At 32.7% G+C, this 14,462-nt stretch overlaps 1 protein-coding gene, 1 non-coding gene and 1 pseudogene across 2 annotated transcripts; 1 reads left to right on the top strand and 2 right to left on the bottom strand.

Moving 5' to 3' along the window:
* Positions 1–349: 349 nt before the first annotated feature.
* LOC104090127 (histone-lysine N-methyltransferase family member SUVH9-like) lies at positions 350–5,596 on the top strand. Its single transcript, XM_009595174.4, has 3 exons — positions 350–851; positions 2,381–4,057; positions 4,889–5,596. The coding sequence occupies exons 1-2, from the start codon at positions 501–503 to the stop codon at positions 3,986–3,988; spliced, it is 1,959 nt and encodes a 652-aa protein (XP_009593469.1). The 5' UTR covers positions 350–500; the 3' UTR covers positions 3,989–4,057; positions 4,889–5,596.
* Positions 5,597–6,158: 562 nt separating this feature from the next.
* TRNAS-AGA (transfer RNA serine (anticodon AGA)) lies at positions 6,159–6,240 on the bottom strand. Its single transcript has one exon. It is a non-coding gene; the product is annotated as a tRNA-Ser (tRNA).
* A 4,287-nt stretch (positions 6,241–10,527) lies between these two features.
* On the bottom strand, positions 10,528–13,097 carry LOC104090128 (auxin-responsive protein IAA13-like; annotated as a pseudogene).
* Between the last annotated feature and the right edge of the window lie 1,365 nt (positions 13,098–14,462).

The raw sequence follows: 14,462 nt of genomic DNA, 5'->3' as shown, positions 1-14,462 counted from the left end.
ATTTAAAAAAATGAACAGGTAAAAAGGCAAAATCATAAGTGCATTTTTGTCAACTAAAATATTTGTCTTGTAATTTATCAGTTATTATTGCCTCCGATCCATTTTAAATGTCGTTTAAGATCTCACACCCATATTAAGAAAATTATTTAATTGCATTAAATTAAAAATATTATTTGACTAATTTAACTTTTATATCTATCCGAAGATTTTAAATTATCTATTAGAGCAAGAGTATATTTGAATAAGAAATTAATGTCTTTTTTATTTTTTTTAAAACGACACCTATTTTTCATTTAAAATTTAGAATGATACTAGTACAAAACACAATAAAGATTCCTTCATTTTCTATAGATTGTATTTTCTCTGTCTTTAAGACAACAAATCCTCTGTCCTTTTATCATTTCCAGTCATCACTTTGTTCTTCAAAACCCTAAACTACTGAATTTTTGGGTAAAATTTATTCTCCAAAATTTGTTTTTTTTTCCTTTCCCTGTATAGAAATGGGTTCAATTGTCCCATTTCAAGACCTTAATTTACAACCTGAAATCCCTACAACTTCCAAGATTTTCCCTAAAATTGAGCCAAAACCTGAACCGCTTGATGAATTCACCCCTCAATTTACAAACCCTAGTCCAAATTTCAACAACATTAATCCACAGTTTAATGCTACTAGTTCTCAAAATGCACGTGGGTGTGACGAGGGAGGTGTGTACTCTGAATATAATCGAATATCTGAGCTGTTTCGAGCTGCTTTTGCACAGCGTAATGGAGATGTTGAAGTTTTGCAGGACCCGGACCCGAACCCGGACCCGAATTGTCGAGCAATTGTTCCCGTCAGCAATGATTCCCAGGTTGGGTTTTCAAATTTAGTCCATTTAAGTGTATTTGTCCATGTGAAAAAAGTAGGGCTTTTTACACTTTTAGCCCGCCTCAGAAACTATTTGCATTCGTTAGCCGAAAAAGTGTATAAAATTTGTATATCACATACAAAATGTGTGTGTGTGTATATATATATATATATATATATATATATAGACACATTTTCGGATATTATTTTTAGGATACCAAAATTGATGCTATGAAATAAAGTTATTTGCAATTCTCTTTTATTTGGGGGCTAAAGGATTAAAGTTATATACACTAAAAGTGTAATACATCTTTTACACCATCAATGTAATTTAATTGTTATAGGAGGTGACTTACTATTTATTTTAGGATACCAAAATTGATGCTATGAAATAAAGTTATTTGCAATTCTCTTTTATTTGGGGGCTAAAGGATTAAAGTTATATACACTAAAAGTGTAATACATCTTTTACACCATCAATGTAATTTAATTGTTATAGGAGGTGACTTACTATTTATTTTAGGATACCAAAATTGATGCTATGAAATAAAGTTATTTGCAATTCTCTTTTATTTGACTTGACTGTAAATAATTTTTACATTGATAGTGCACATAACTTAATCTCTAATCTAAATTAACTCATGAAAAAGTTTGGGTCCATCTAAAAAATTTGAAAAAATATTTGGTCATAATCTAAAGGATTTAAGTTATATACATTGATAGTAAAATGCTTTTTTCACACCATCCATGTAATTTAACTTGTTACAAGTTACTTACCATTTATTTTAGGTTACCTATTAAATAGAGTTACCAACAATTACCTTTTGATTGACATGATTGTGTAAATCTGTGCTTATAACTTAAACTCCTAATCTAAATTAACTCATGGAAAAGTTTGGGTCAATATAAATTAACTTGCATGAAATTTTGTTAAAAAATAAAAAGGAATTTGTTTGTTAGTTTAGTTGTTGTTCATCTAGTTTCTCTATTGAAAAAATGTTGTTTCTAATTAGGTGTGGTAGCTAAATAGATCATTGAAAGGCAGTGTTTTTCTTTTTTGGTTGGCACCCAATGGTGTGACCTAGCGGTTAATGAAATTGGAATTAAAGGACAAGGTTCGGGTGCTACCAGGAAAAGTTAAGTGATTCCTTCTCATCTAAGCTTAGAGTTATCCAGTTTCTATGTTGGTGGGAGGATGTAGGTACCCTGTGGAATAGTCAAGGTGTGTTCAAGTTGGCCGGACATTGCCGGTACATATAAAATAAAAATAAATGAAGAAAAGCGGTGTTTTTTTTGTTTTTTTTTGCTTCAAAGGATATAAATTATTAGCTGAAAAGCAATGATTTTGAGTTGAGTTCTTGCAAAATCATTTATGAGAAGTGCTCATCATAGTTTGGTGAGGTGGATCAATTGTTTAGCCAAAATTAATCTAATGCATCTTGCCCCAAGCTATGTTTTGGGTGGCGTGGATCAACCCATTTTAACCCGTCAACTTTGATTCAACCCCCGCCCATTTGACATGCTTATTCTCAGGTTTCTGATATCGTCGTTGCAAGAAGGAAGTATGAGAAGCGGTCATCGGAGTTGGTCAGAGTGACAGATCTTAAGCCGGAGGATCAACGATATTTTCGGGATTTGGTTCGCAAAACACGAATGCTTTATGATTCTCTACGAGTTCTTGCAATTTTAGAGGATGAAAACAACCAACATTTGGGTCCTAGACAGACCAGATCAAGAGGGGACTTGAAGGCGTCACAAATTATGAGAGAGCATGGACTTTGGCTGAGTCGGGATAAGCGCACTGTTGGTGCAATCCCCGGAATTATCGTCGGTGACTTGTTCTTGTATCGAATGGAGCTTTGTGTGGTAGGATTACATGGGACGCCTCAAGCTGGGATTGATTATCTTCCTGCTAATCAGAGCTCAAACGGGGAGCCAATTGCCACAAGTGTAATTGCTTCGGGGGGTTACGAGGATGACGAAGATGCGGGGGATGTGATTATATATACAGGGCAAGGTGGACAAGATAAGAACTCGCGGCAAGTTGTGCATCAAAAATTGGAAGGTGGGAATTTGGCATTGGAGAGGAGCATGCACTATGGAATTGAGGTGAGGGTAATTCGTGGTTTTAAATATGCAGGTAGTTCTAGTGGTAAAGTGTATGTGTATGATGGATTGTATAGAATCTTGGAATCCTGGTTTGATGTGGGTAAGTCTGGATTTGGAGTGTACAAGTATAAGCTTGTTAGGATTGAGAATCAACCAGATATGGGAAGTGCTGTTCTTAGATTTGCAGAGAGTCTTAGGATCAGACCGCTGGAGGTAAGGCCCATGGGATACATTACTCTTGATATATCAAGGAAAAAGGAAAATGTGCCCGTATTTTTGTTCAATGATATTGATAATGAACGTGATCCAGTTTGTTATGATTATCTGTTGAAGACTGTATTTCCTCCATATGTCTATCAGCATGTGGGAAATGGTTCAGGTTGTGAGTGCACAGACGGGTGTGGGAATAATTGCTTTTGCATGATGAAAAATGGTGGACATTTTGCATATGATATAAATGGGATCTTGTTGAGAGGAAAGCCGGTTGTTTTTGAATGTGGACCACATTGTCCATGTCCTTCAACTTGTCGGAATCGAGTTAGTCAGAAAGGTGTGAGGAACCGGTTTGAAGTGTTTCGGTCTAGGGAGACTGGTTGGGGGGTTAGGTCTTTGGACCTCATCCAAGCAGGGTCTTTTATTTGTGAATATACTGGTGTTGTACTCACACAAGAGCAAGCTCAAATCTTTACAATGAATGGTGATAGTTTAATCTATCCAAGTCGATTTGCCGAGAGATGGGCAGAACGGGGAGATTTGTCCCAAATAGATTCTAATTATGTCCGACCGGCATATCCCTCCATTCCTCCTTTGGATTTTGCAATGGATGTATCTAAGATGAGGAATTTAGCCTGTTACATGAGTCACAGTTCAAGCCCCAATGTTCTAGTACAACCTGTGCTGTATGATCATAATAGTGTATCTTTCCCTCACCTTATGCTCTTTGCAATGGAGAATATCCCCCCTCTAAGGGAGCTCAGCATTGATTATGGAGTGGCTGATGATTCGACAGGGAAGCTTGCCATCTGCAATTAGTCACTACCTCGTAGAAATTGATGCAGTTTTGAATGGGATACAGCATAGCCATTTTTGACACATACTGAGGTAAGCAAACATTAACAGTCAATAAATCCTGAGAATTTAAATTTATGGAAGTCATCATAACATTTTCCTGAATTGCTAATTTTTCAATTAGATTCTGTAAATTGGTCATCTTACTGAAGCTGCCTGTGCTCTAAGAAGTACATTGTACTCTTTGCTTTCTATGTCTAAGAAGCTTCCAATTTATTCTTGAAGAATTAAATACAGTAAAAGAGTTAAAACTTTTGAAATATTAACTGCACCAACTGGACAAAAGAAGATTGTGGCCAATGTCATCTTTTATTAGTTTATTTCTGCTTTAGCACCTATAAGCATTATCTGCCACACATTATGGAGTACTTGCTTGCTTTGAAGACTATCTATGTTCTCATCTGAAGACTGCTCCAGTGTTTCAGTTGAAGCACCTTAAAGACTGAGACCCGTCTCTGAAGCCCTTTATGTGTTCTATATCGCAAGTCAAAAAGCGAGTCACCTTTTTTGATAATTGTATACTCACCTGGCTAATGTATGCTTTCCTGATGTTATGAATCTTGTTTAATGCCACTTGTCCTATACCTTGTTCTCTTCTTTGTTGATTTTATTCTCTTGCAAATATGGTGCGAGCAATTTTAATAATTTTCTTTTTATCAGAGTAAAGTGAACTTCATAGGATCTTGTTTAACCTTTATTACAACTTCTACAATCCTGGTTTTTGACATCAGTAGCGTCGATGATACGATTATTTGTTGGAGAACACCTAGCATGTGATTCTGCAGGAAGCGGTTGGGTTGTGGTTGTCACTTATAACAGCCTTTTGTTTAAATGTCTACTGATATTAGATTATTTCTCATGCAGATGAAGGGCAAACTGTTTCCCTGTTCCCTTTGCTCTACAATACTTGCAGTCTTGATGATAGAATCTAGTAGTAGTCCACTTAACGAAGAACATGTCGCTCATGGTTTTGTTCTAGCATCAGTTCGCAGACCCTATCTTGTAGATATCAAGGTGTGGTTAATGACTAGCTGAGAAGATAGAAGAAAGCTTCTTGCAGGAGTAGGAACCTCTTTCACCAATGTATCTCATTAGTAAAACTAACCTGGTAGTAATATTGTTCGCAACAACAACAACAGAACCTAGTAAAATTACACAAGTGGGGTGGGAGTAATATTGTTCGCTATTGTAAGAATTTTTGGGTTATAGTATTAGCTACTTCTTGTTTGTGTCTTTCATTCAAGAAAAGGTAGTAGCTTGTAGATATGAAGACCGGACTTCATATGATTATGTAAAGAAATTTGTATCGATCCTGTGTCATGGATAGTTGTAATCCAGATCAAATGCTTTTTCTTCTTCTAGATAATGGAGAAAGTAGAACTAGATGGTGTCAAATTGGAGTGCATGGATTTGCAAGGATTGAAGAGAAACCAAATTTGAGGATTGTATATTCAGTTTTTCCCTTCTGAATATGACAAATTGTAAGAGATAACAATGGATGAGTATTTGATACCAGAGTTTCATTTTCATTGTTTATCAGATTGGAAGTACACTGAACAAACTTACTACCAAGATGGTGTCAATTTTCAAATTTTTTGATTATACAAGAAACATATTCTTATCTGATGCATTGGATATCATATTTTAGTTAACAGGAGAAGCGCAAGTTAATAATTGGAATGATGTTTACTCTTTTTATATCTGTAAATTTGCTTCTATTGGATAAGTTGTCTTAAGTACAATATTAACAGATTGTGAAAATATTCCATCATTATTTCACCAATCTAAATAAAAAATACTTTTTGATTTTCTGACACACAAACACAAAAAGAAACATGTTTTAAATTGTCCGGCAAAACCAACTACTAGTCTTAAAATCCTATATCACATATCTTTCAACTTATTTTGTTCAGCAAGTCCAAATGGCATAAGATCATTAACCAAATATTCAATAAACTGTTAACTCCCCAAATAAGCTTACAAAAGTTCTGTTAATATACTTAGATGTAGCATAAATTATGTGCTAAAAATTTTGGAAAATATATTAACCAAAAATGTTTGAAATAGAAAAATGTACTAATTAAAACTTCCCCAATATAGATTCTATAAAATGTAAGTCAAAAAAGCGACAAAACGTGGTCGGCAGGATTCGAACCTGCGCGGGCAAAGCCCACATGATTTCTAGTCATGCCCGATAACCACTCCGGCACGACCACTTGGTGATAACAGAGGTTATTTCTTATTATATATATTTTTGCTAATGATATTCTGTACTTCAATGTAATCTGCTAGAATATACTTTCAAGTTGTTAAATTCTCAAAATATGTATTTGTTGATTTGGGTTCCCAATCTTTGCATTGTTAACCTTCAGTGTACAAGAGTTCTTCTATTCAATCCTTTTCCTTATTGTTGCTAGATATCTCGTTCGTTATATCTTTTCTTTGTTTCCCAAACCTCTAGTGAGTTACAGATAAAGTTCGAAAAAGTTATTGAAGTTCGAATCAAATTCTCTCGCAGGAGAAAAATCAAGAGTAACTCATTCAATGAAGTTATCACGATTCGCGAACATTTATAAGTCTTATCAAGATTTATACATTTATAAGGGACACCAGGAGAAATAGTGGGCAAGGAACAAATGGACTTCATTTATTCTTTGTTTAATTGGACTACGTAGTAGATTGCATCAAGTTTCAGTGACACACTTATTCTGCGCTATATGTGTAGCGAAAAAGTACGTATATCCTCTTTGAGTTTTTTCTACCTTATGTGGAATTGAGATTACAATTATTATTTTATCAATTAACAACCAATTGCGCCTTCTTCAACCATTCTTATGTCATATAGATCCAAATAATTTTTTGTTTAAAAGAAAAATCATTAAAATTTGAATAAATTTTAAATTTTGAACTCATAGAGATAAAAGTGCGATGTGTCAAGAGTAACAACATAAAGATTGAACTCATCAAATTTAAATTCTGAATCAACCTGTATAAAAGATAAAAGAGCATTTCCATATTTACATTATGAGACAAAAAGGTCAAATAAGAACGGATTTGTGTATTAACTATATTACTATAAGAGGGGTTTTAAGATCTACAGTCAAACCTCACTGTAATAGCCTCATCTGTTCCAAATTTATTTTTTGTTATAGCAAAGTAATGTTATAAAGAACATATATTATAGCATCTATACTATATTAAAAGCACGAAAGCCCTTAACGAAATGTCGTTCGCTTTTTTGGCCCTTAAAAATAAACGTTTTATTGGACAAAATTGTAATTGTAATTGTGATTAAATTATTTTCCTAATATTTAGGACTTAAAAATTAACTAAAATATTGGTTATTAAATCTTCGGCAAAGGGCCAAATATACCCCTCTACTTTTGAAAATGGTCTAAGAATACTCCTCGTTATACTATTGGGTTATCTATACCCCTGCAGTCATACTTTGGGTTCAAATATACCCCTCATTTAAACGGAGGAACACGTGTCATCGTCCTGTTGGTCAATTCTAAATATCTCCTAATTAATTAAAAAGACCCATTATCCATACCCGAAAAATAATATTTTTTTTCTAAAAACTAGAAAAAACTAAAAAAAATATTTTTACTAAAAACTGAAAAAAAAACGAAAATATTTGTTTTTCCAGTTTTTACAAAAAATTGCTTTATAAAACTGAAAAATATTTTCTAAAACAATATTTTTATAAAAACTGAAAAAAAAACTGAAAAGTAATTTTCTAAAGTAATTAAAAACTGAAAAAAACTGAAATATTTTTAACTAAAAACTGAAAAAAAATATATTTTTTCAGTTTTTACAAAAACACTATTTTAGAAATTTGCTTTTTAGTTTTTTCTTTCCAGTATTTACAAAAATATTATTTTAGAAAATAATTTTCAGCTTTTTTAAAGCATTTTTTTTGTAAAAACTGGAAAAGAAAATATTTTCGTTTTTTTTTCCAGTTTTTAGTAAAAATAAATTCAGTTTTTACAAAAAGCATTGCTTTAGAAAATTGATTTTTAGCTTTTTGTTTTTTAGTTTTTTCAAAAACATTGTTTTAGAAAATATTTTTCACTTTTTTCTAAAGCAGTTTTTTTGTAAAAACTGAAAAAAAAATATTTTCATTTTTTTCAGTTTTTAGTAAAAATAATTTCAGTTTTTTCCAGTTTTTACAAAAAATTACTTTTCGGGTATGATTAATGGGTCTTTTTAATTAATTAGAAGGTATTTAGAATTGACCAACATGACGAGGATACGTGTTCCTCCGTTTAAATGAGGGGTATATTTGAACCCAAAGTATGACTGCAGGGGTATAGATAACCCAATAGTATAACGAGGGGTATTCTTAGACCATTTTCGAAAGTAGAGGGGTATATTTGGCTCTTTGCCGTTAAATCTTTCCTTATTAAACTAGGTAGGAAGTTCAAATATTTAGGAATCTATTATTTATCTTTTTTCGAATAATTTAAGCCAAGTAACTATTTAAGCAAGATTAACGCCTCTACTTACATATAAACAAATCTTGTGTTTAGATTTATGGACGGTTTTCATCATCTAAGTTCAATAAGAGATACAAAAGTTTATTTGATATAACATTTGTTTTCAAAATTTTCACGACTATTTATTTTATTAAAAATCTTGTGGAAAACTATGTCAATTAGAAAAATAGTCTAATTAAAAAAATTACTATACACATGATTTATATAGTCAACATTTGACTATACACATGATTTATATAATCAACATCTGCTAATTGAGAATTAACACTTCATTAGTTGATTGAATTGTTTTTAATAATTTTTTTTAAACTCTCTAATATTAAAAATTTGACGTTTATTAGAAACCATGAAGGTAATAATGATGACATATAAACATCTCATTTTTTATTCAACCATGTCATTTGTCAACAATTTTAAGGTACTTAGTTTACATAAATACAAGGCCTTAATTTACATAATACAAGGCTTGATTGTTGATATTATATTTGATTTATATTACTTTAAAAAATAAAATAAGCTAGAAGCATCTTAAACTTGTGACTACAATAATATTTTAAATTGTTGCTAAATCAATATAGTTGAATCTTTAAAATAATGATAAGTTATAATTTTTTCCCCTATAATTTTGAAACGTTATCCTCAACAACAACAATAACCCAGTATAATCCCATTAATGAAGTCTGGGGAGGGTAGTGTGTATGGAGACCTTACCCCTACCCTGGGGTAGAAAGGTTATTTCCGATAGACTCTCGGCTCCCTCCTTCCAAGAACTCCACACCTTGCTCTTGGGGTGACTCGAACTCACAACCTCTTGGTTGGAAGTGGAGGGTGCTCACCACTAGAGCAACCCACTCTTGTCAAAATCTTGAAAGTTATCCTCATTATTGTAAAATCTTGAAATTTTAAAGCTAATTGGTAGTTCCATCAAGGACTGAAATGAATTTAGGATAGTCATTAATTTTATTTGACCTTTGGACAAACGTAGTAAAGAAGAAGTTTTAGACTCCGTGATAATACTATAACAACAACAACAATAACAACAACAACAACAACAACAACAACCCAGTGTAATATTACAAGTGTGGTCTAGGGAGGGTAGGATGTACGCAGCCTTATCCCTACCCTGGAAGGGCAGAAAGACTGTTTTCGACAGACTCTCGGCTAAAGAAAATGGAAGAAGCCCTGATAGCAAGTAATAGCAAGACAATATAATTCGAAAACTAAATCGAAGATAGCAATAGAGAATTATGAAAGAGGTACCGATAGCAAGTAATAATAAGACAATATATACTCCGCGAAAATAAATCTATTGATTGTTTTACACAAGAATAGGTTCATTTAGCTTACCTATAATTTTGATAAACTAGGGATGGCATATAAGATTTTTATGTTCTTAAGTTACCAAAAAGAAATATGCATCACCATATAGAAAAAAGATCTATAATTACCAAAAATTAAAGAAAAACTAAGAATCACAATTGAAAAAAGAAGGATTAAAAAAGTAGAGCATGTTTCTAATTTTTATCAATCTCTTTTGTAATACTTGAAAAAATCAAATAACTTGTGAAAAATATCTTAACTTCATTTTTTAAAAATAAAACATATAGTTCAGAATCATGACATATTAATATCTTATCTATTTTTATTCTAAAAAATGGAAACCTTATCTTCATAAATTAGAATTAAGTTGAAAGTTATCTATTGATTTCTTTTACGGTAATTTCAAAAGATTTTATATGTCATATTACTAATACAACTAATTTAATTTAATTCATCATCATGTTCAGAAGATATATATTGAGTTTAGCTGCTAGCCTGCTACATATGTTAATAAAATAGTTTTTTTTATCATTTAAACAATTATTTGTATTTATTTTAACCAAAATTATTATTTTTCAAACATTTGTTCGTTATTTATATATTTTTCTATTTTTTATTAATTGACGCAATGTCCATGTGCACTAAAACTAGTAGCATGAAAATTGGTTCCAAAGAAACCAGACATTAAATGGTTATTATATAACTATGCTGTTATATAGGGGTCTGACGTTACCCTAAACGAGACTTACATTGGAAAAAAAGAAGAAAAAGAAGAAGTAGAAGCTAATTTAGACAGAAGAATTGGTACAAAACAAAATTTGCAACCATAGAAAAGTATAAAAAATGACTAGACAATGAATAGATTGCTTTTGTTTTGTGTCTCTCCATTGTTTTATGCGATTCTTCTTCTACATACCAACTCCACTGGCCTCAGAAGTCCTCATGATTTTTAGCCTTTCCACAGTGCTGAGAAACATCCTATAGAAGATAATGCAGAAAAATATGTAAGAACCAATGAGGAGAATGAAATTTCAATTACTCCTATATATTTCTTCTCCATTTTGTAAGTACTTTGATTATGAATACTTCCATGCTTTTGTATGCCAAGGTTTTAGCTAACTATAGAGCACTAAGGACAGCTATGCTCACATAGTATCCTACGTTTACACAGGGACTAGAAAAAAGACCGAACTCTTAAAACTGTGATATAGGCGGCCTACACTAATGTAAGCATTAGTGATTAGGTTACACAAAAATAATTTTACCGTTATGCCAAAACTCCCCTCGAGAGTACTATATAAAGAATTTCTTACCCCCATGGAACATCTCCCACAAGCATCGAATCTCCATCTTTATCCTAGTCTGTTAGAACAAACTCTGATGATCCATCAAGAGCTTATAGGACTTTGTCAATTCTTCCTTTTTTTCATGACCTATTTCAAATAGCACAATGCAATTGAGCATTATACAATCACTAACAAGAACAATCACACTCTAACATACAATCAACTTGTCGATAGGGATTTAACTAATTAATTATATACATGCACTTGCACTATCTATCAAGTAATAGATTTTTTTGTTAATAACTTAATATTAACAGTTTAAAAATACAACTAAAGAGCACCTAATAATTATATCCACCTTCAAGTAATATATTTTAATTATATTTTAGATGAGCTTATAGTGTATAATAATTTTGTAATACAAACCCTCGTAATCCCAAACTAATTAATGCAACATGATTTTAAAGCGAATATATTAATTTAACAAAGGGCAGTCCGGTGCACAAAGCATCCCTCGTTCAGGCAAGATCCGGAGAAGGGCCGCACCCCAAGGGGTACGATGTAGATATATAGTCTACCCTAATGCAAGCATTAGTGGCTGTTTCTGCGGTTCGAACCCGTAATCTATAGGACACGTAGTGACGTAGACAACTTTACCATTATTCTAAGTCTCCCATTTAAATATAGTATTTTAACTAGTGGAAACATAATTTACTAAGTAGAATTCATACTCATCGTTGATTTGAAGAACATTTCCTCCAAGGTTTTGGCTAAGGTTTCATAGCAAGAATGAGCATTCAAATCCACCATTCTTGTAATTGGCAATCCATTCATATTCACCTTCACAAACCCTGGTTGCCCTTTTTCTTTGATAGTAGCAACATCATTCTTGGTATTTTCATGATTTATTTTCTTTTTGGAATTCTCCTCCTTTTCGTTCCCCCCAACTAACTTTTCTAGTTCAACTTTTGTAACCTTTGATTGGTTAACCAAACTGTTCATCCTGTAAGTCCTTATTGGTGGCCATCCCACAACCTGACTGCTTTAGAAATGCAAATGTGTCAATTATAATCCATAGTGGCAGACCCAAAATTTTTAGTAAGGAGAATCAAAATATAAATAAATAATCATACAAAGAAATCAAGAGGAATCAACATATAATATATATACATAAAAATAATAATTTAATCTATCTATGCCGTGTAATTTTTTGACGAGGATGTTAATTGCAACGTAACATGTCAAAAAAGGGGAAAGAGAGACAAGATATTCAACTTATTTACCAAATTAATTTATATATAAAAAATATCTCGTAATGTGTTTAATCAAAAAATAAAATATATTGTTACGGAAGTATATTTACTCGTTATATATGGGAATTCTAGGTGTCAAAGTGTGGACTTCAAGTTGGCCTATCAACTTACTTTGTCAAGAGGTGACAGAAGCTCAACAAACCTTAGTCTAAATCTACTTAAACAACCTAAAAATGTCCCTAGCAACCACAATATTCCCCACCACCCACACATCAAATCAAGAAAAGGAGAAAAATAATTAAAAATAAAAATATGAAAGTAGAAGGTGAATGTAGAGTAGGCAGCTAGCCTTAAAGGAAGAATGGACCAATAAAAATAATTGCAAAGTGACAGAAATGAAACTATGCATAAAGTACAAAACTTTTGGCCTATTTTTGTAAAATTCCCCCAAGTATTATGGCATGGAGGAAATATAACGGTAGATTATCTTTATATTAGAATAACTAACAAAAGAGATTCTTTAGCAAATAGTATAAGATTAAAGAAAGAGATATACACATAGTAGTGCAAGCACAGACACACACTATCTTTTACGAGTATCTTCTTGTTCTTGCCATAAATCCTGTTTCATTTTATTCTGTTCTAAAGGCAATTGATACTTTTCTGTAGGAGTATTTGAAAACTCTTTAATTTTGATTGAATTTTTCTCTAACATTTAATGATATACTTTTATAATAATACCCCTATACTTTCGAAAATGGTCTAAGAATACCCCTCGTTATACTATTGGTTTATAGATCCCCTGCAGTCATACTTGTTGAGGTTTTAATTTTTAAGATGAAATAGTCTTAAAATGAGGGTGAATGAGAAATGGAGGAAAAATAAAATTTTTGAGTAAAATTTTAAGTTTCCCCCTCTTGACAATGAGACATTGTCCCATATTGGAAGAGGAAGAGATTTTTGGTGGGTATATATATAATTGCTCTTCTTGTAGCTCTTAAAGAGTTAAGAAGAAAGCAAGCCTCGCGCCGTCGTCGTCGTCGCTCGCTCGGCTTCGGCTTCGGCTTCGGCTTGCTCCACAAATAAGCTAATGCTTGCTCCACCATGGAGGGTGGATGTTTGGTCTTCTTCAACACTGGCTGCTATATATATGTGCAGCAGATGTTGAAGAAAGACACTCAACAACATAACACACAAGACACAAACTGAAATCACTCAACAAATTTGGCTATACATTGCACTCCTTCCTCTCAACATTTCCATACGATTTTCTGAGTTTCTACTCCTTCGTTCTGCATTGTTTTAACTTCAAACAAAGCAACTGTAAGTGTGATTTGCTACCGAACTTTGTGTTCGCTGAAATACTAGGGTTTGAAGTACCGCTATACCAGTGTATGATTCGTTCTATCCTGGGAGGAAATAATCCATTACCTTGGGTACTAGGAGGGGATTAAATTCCTTAAGGAAACACTGTGAATTCAGTGGGCTCGAATTAATTACTGTTTCATTACGTTAACTTATATTTTGCAGAATTATTATTTACAAATACAGCAATATTGGCGGGACTAACAATCTTAAGGAATTTAATATTTATTTCTGTATTTGTGTTATTCTTATTATTCTGCAAACTAAAACCTTTATGGTTTTGTGTACTCCCGTTTTGGAGAGTAAAGCCTTCGTGGCATTTTGTTGGAAATTAAAATCTACGTGATTTTTACTCCAGTTTTAAAACGTTTATTAAACGTTTGTTTGTGTCATTCTTTTACAGAAAAAATGACGACTGAAAGCGAAAACCAAGCTGTTCCGATGGTGACTGCCAATGCATCGACAAGCCGAACACCGGCGTTGGCACCGACAGAAAAATCCGAAAAATTTTCCGGGATTGATTTCAAGCGCTGGCAGCAGAAGATGTTCTTCTACTTAACTACGCTATGTCTACAGAAGTTCATCAAGGAAGATGTTCCTGATCTGCCAGATAAAACTCCAGAGAATGAACGCTTTCTCGTGATTGAAGCGTGGAAGCATTCTGATTTTTTATGCAAGAATTATATTCTTAGCGGACTGGACGATAATCTGTATA

The sequence above is a fragment of the Nicotiana tomentosiformis genome, chromosome 12, assembly GCF_000390325.3.
Source record: "Nicotiana tomentosiformis chromosome 12, ASM39032v3, whole genome shotgun sequence".
In the NCBI taxonomy this organism is placed as follows: Eukaryota; Viridiplantae; Streptophyta; class Magnoliopsida; order Solanales; family Solanaceae; genus Nicotiana; species Nicotiana tomentosiformis.
The sequence above is the reverse complement of the archived record's forward strand: the minus strand, read 5'-3'. Positions and strand labels throughout refer to the sequence as shown.

What these genes read in the sequence shown, in the direction of transcription:
- LOC104090127 (XM_009595174.4), top strand. Translation starts at nt 501, where the DNA reads ATGGGTTCAATTGTCCCATTTCAAGACCTTAATTTACAACCTGAAATC. An exon ending in CCGTCAGCAATGATTCCCAG is followed by an intron (nt 852 to 2,380) that starts GTTGGGTTTTCA and finishes GCTTATTCTCAG; the next exon opens with GTTTCTGATATCGTCGTTGC.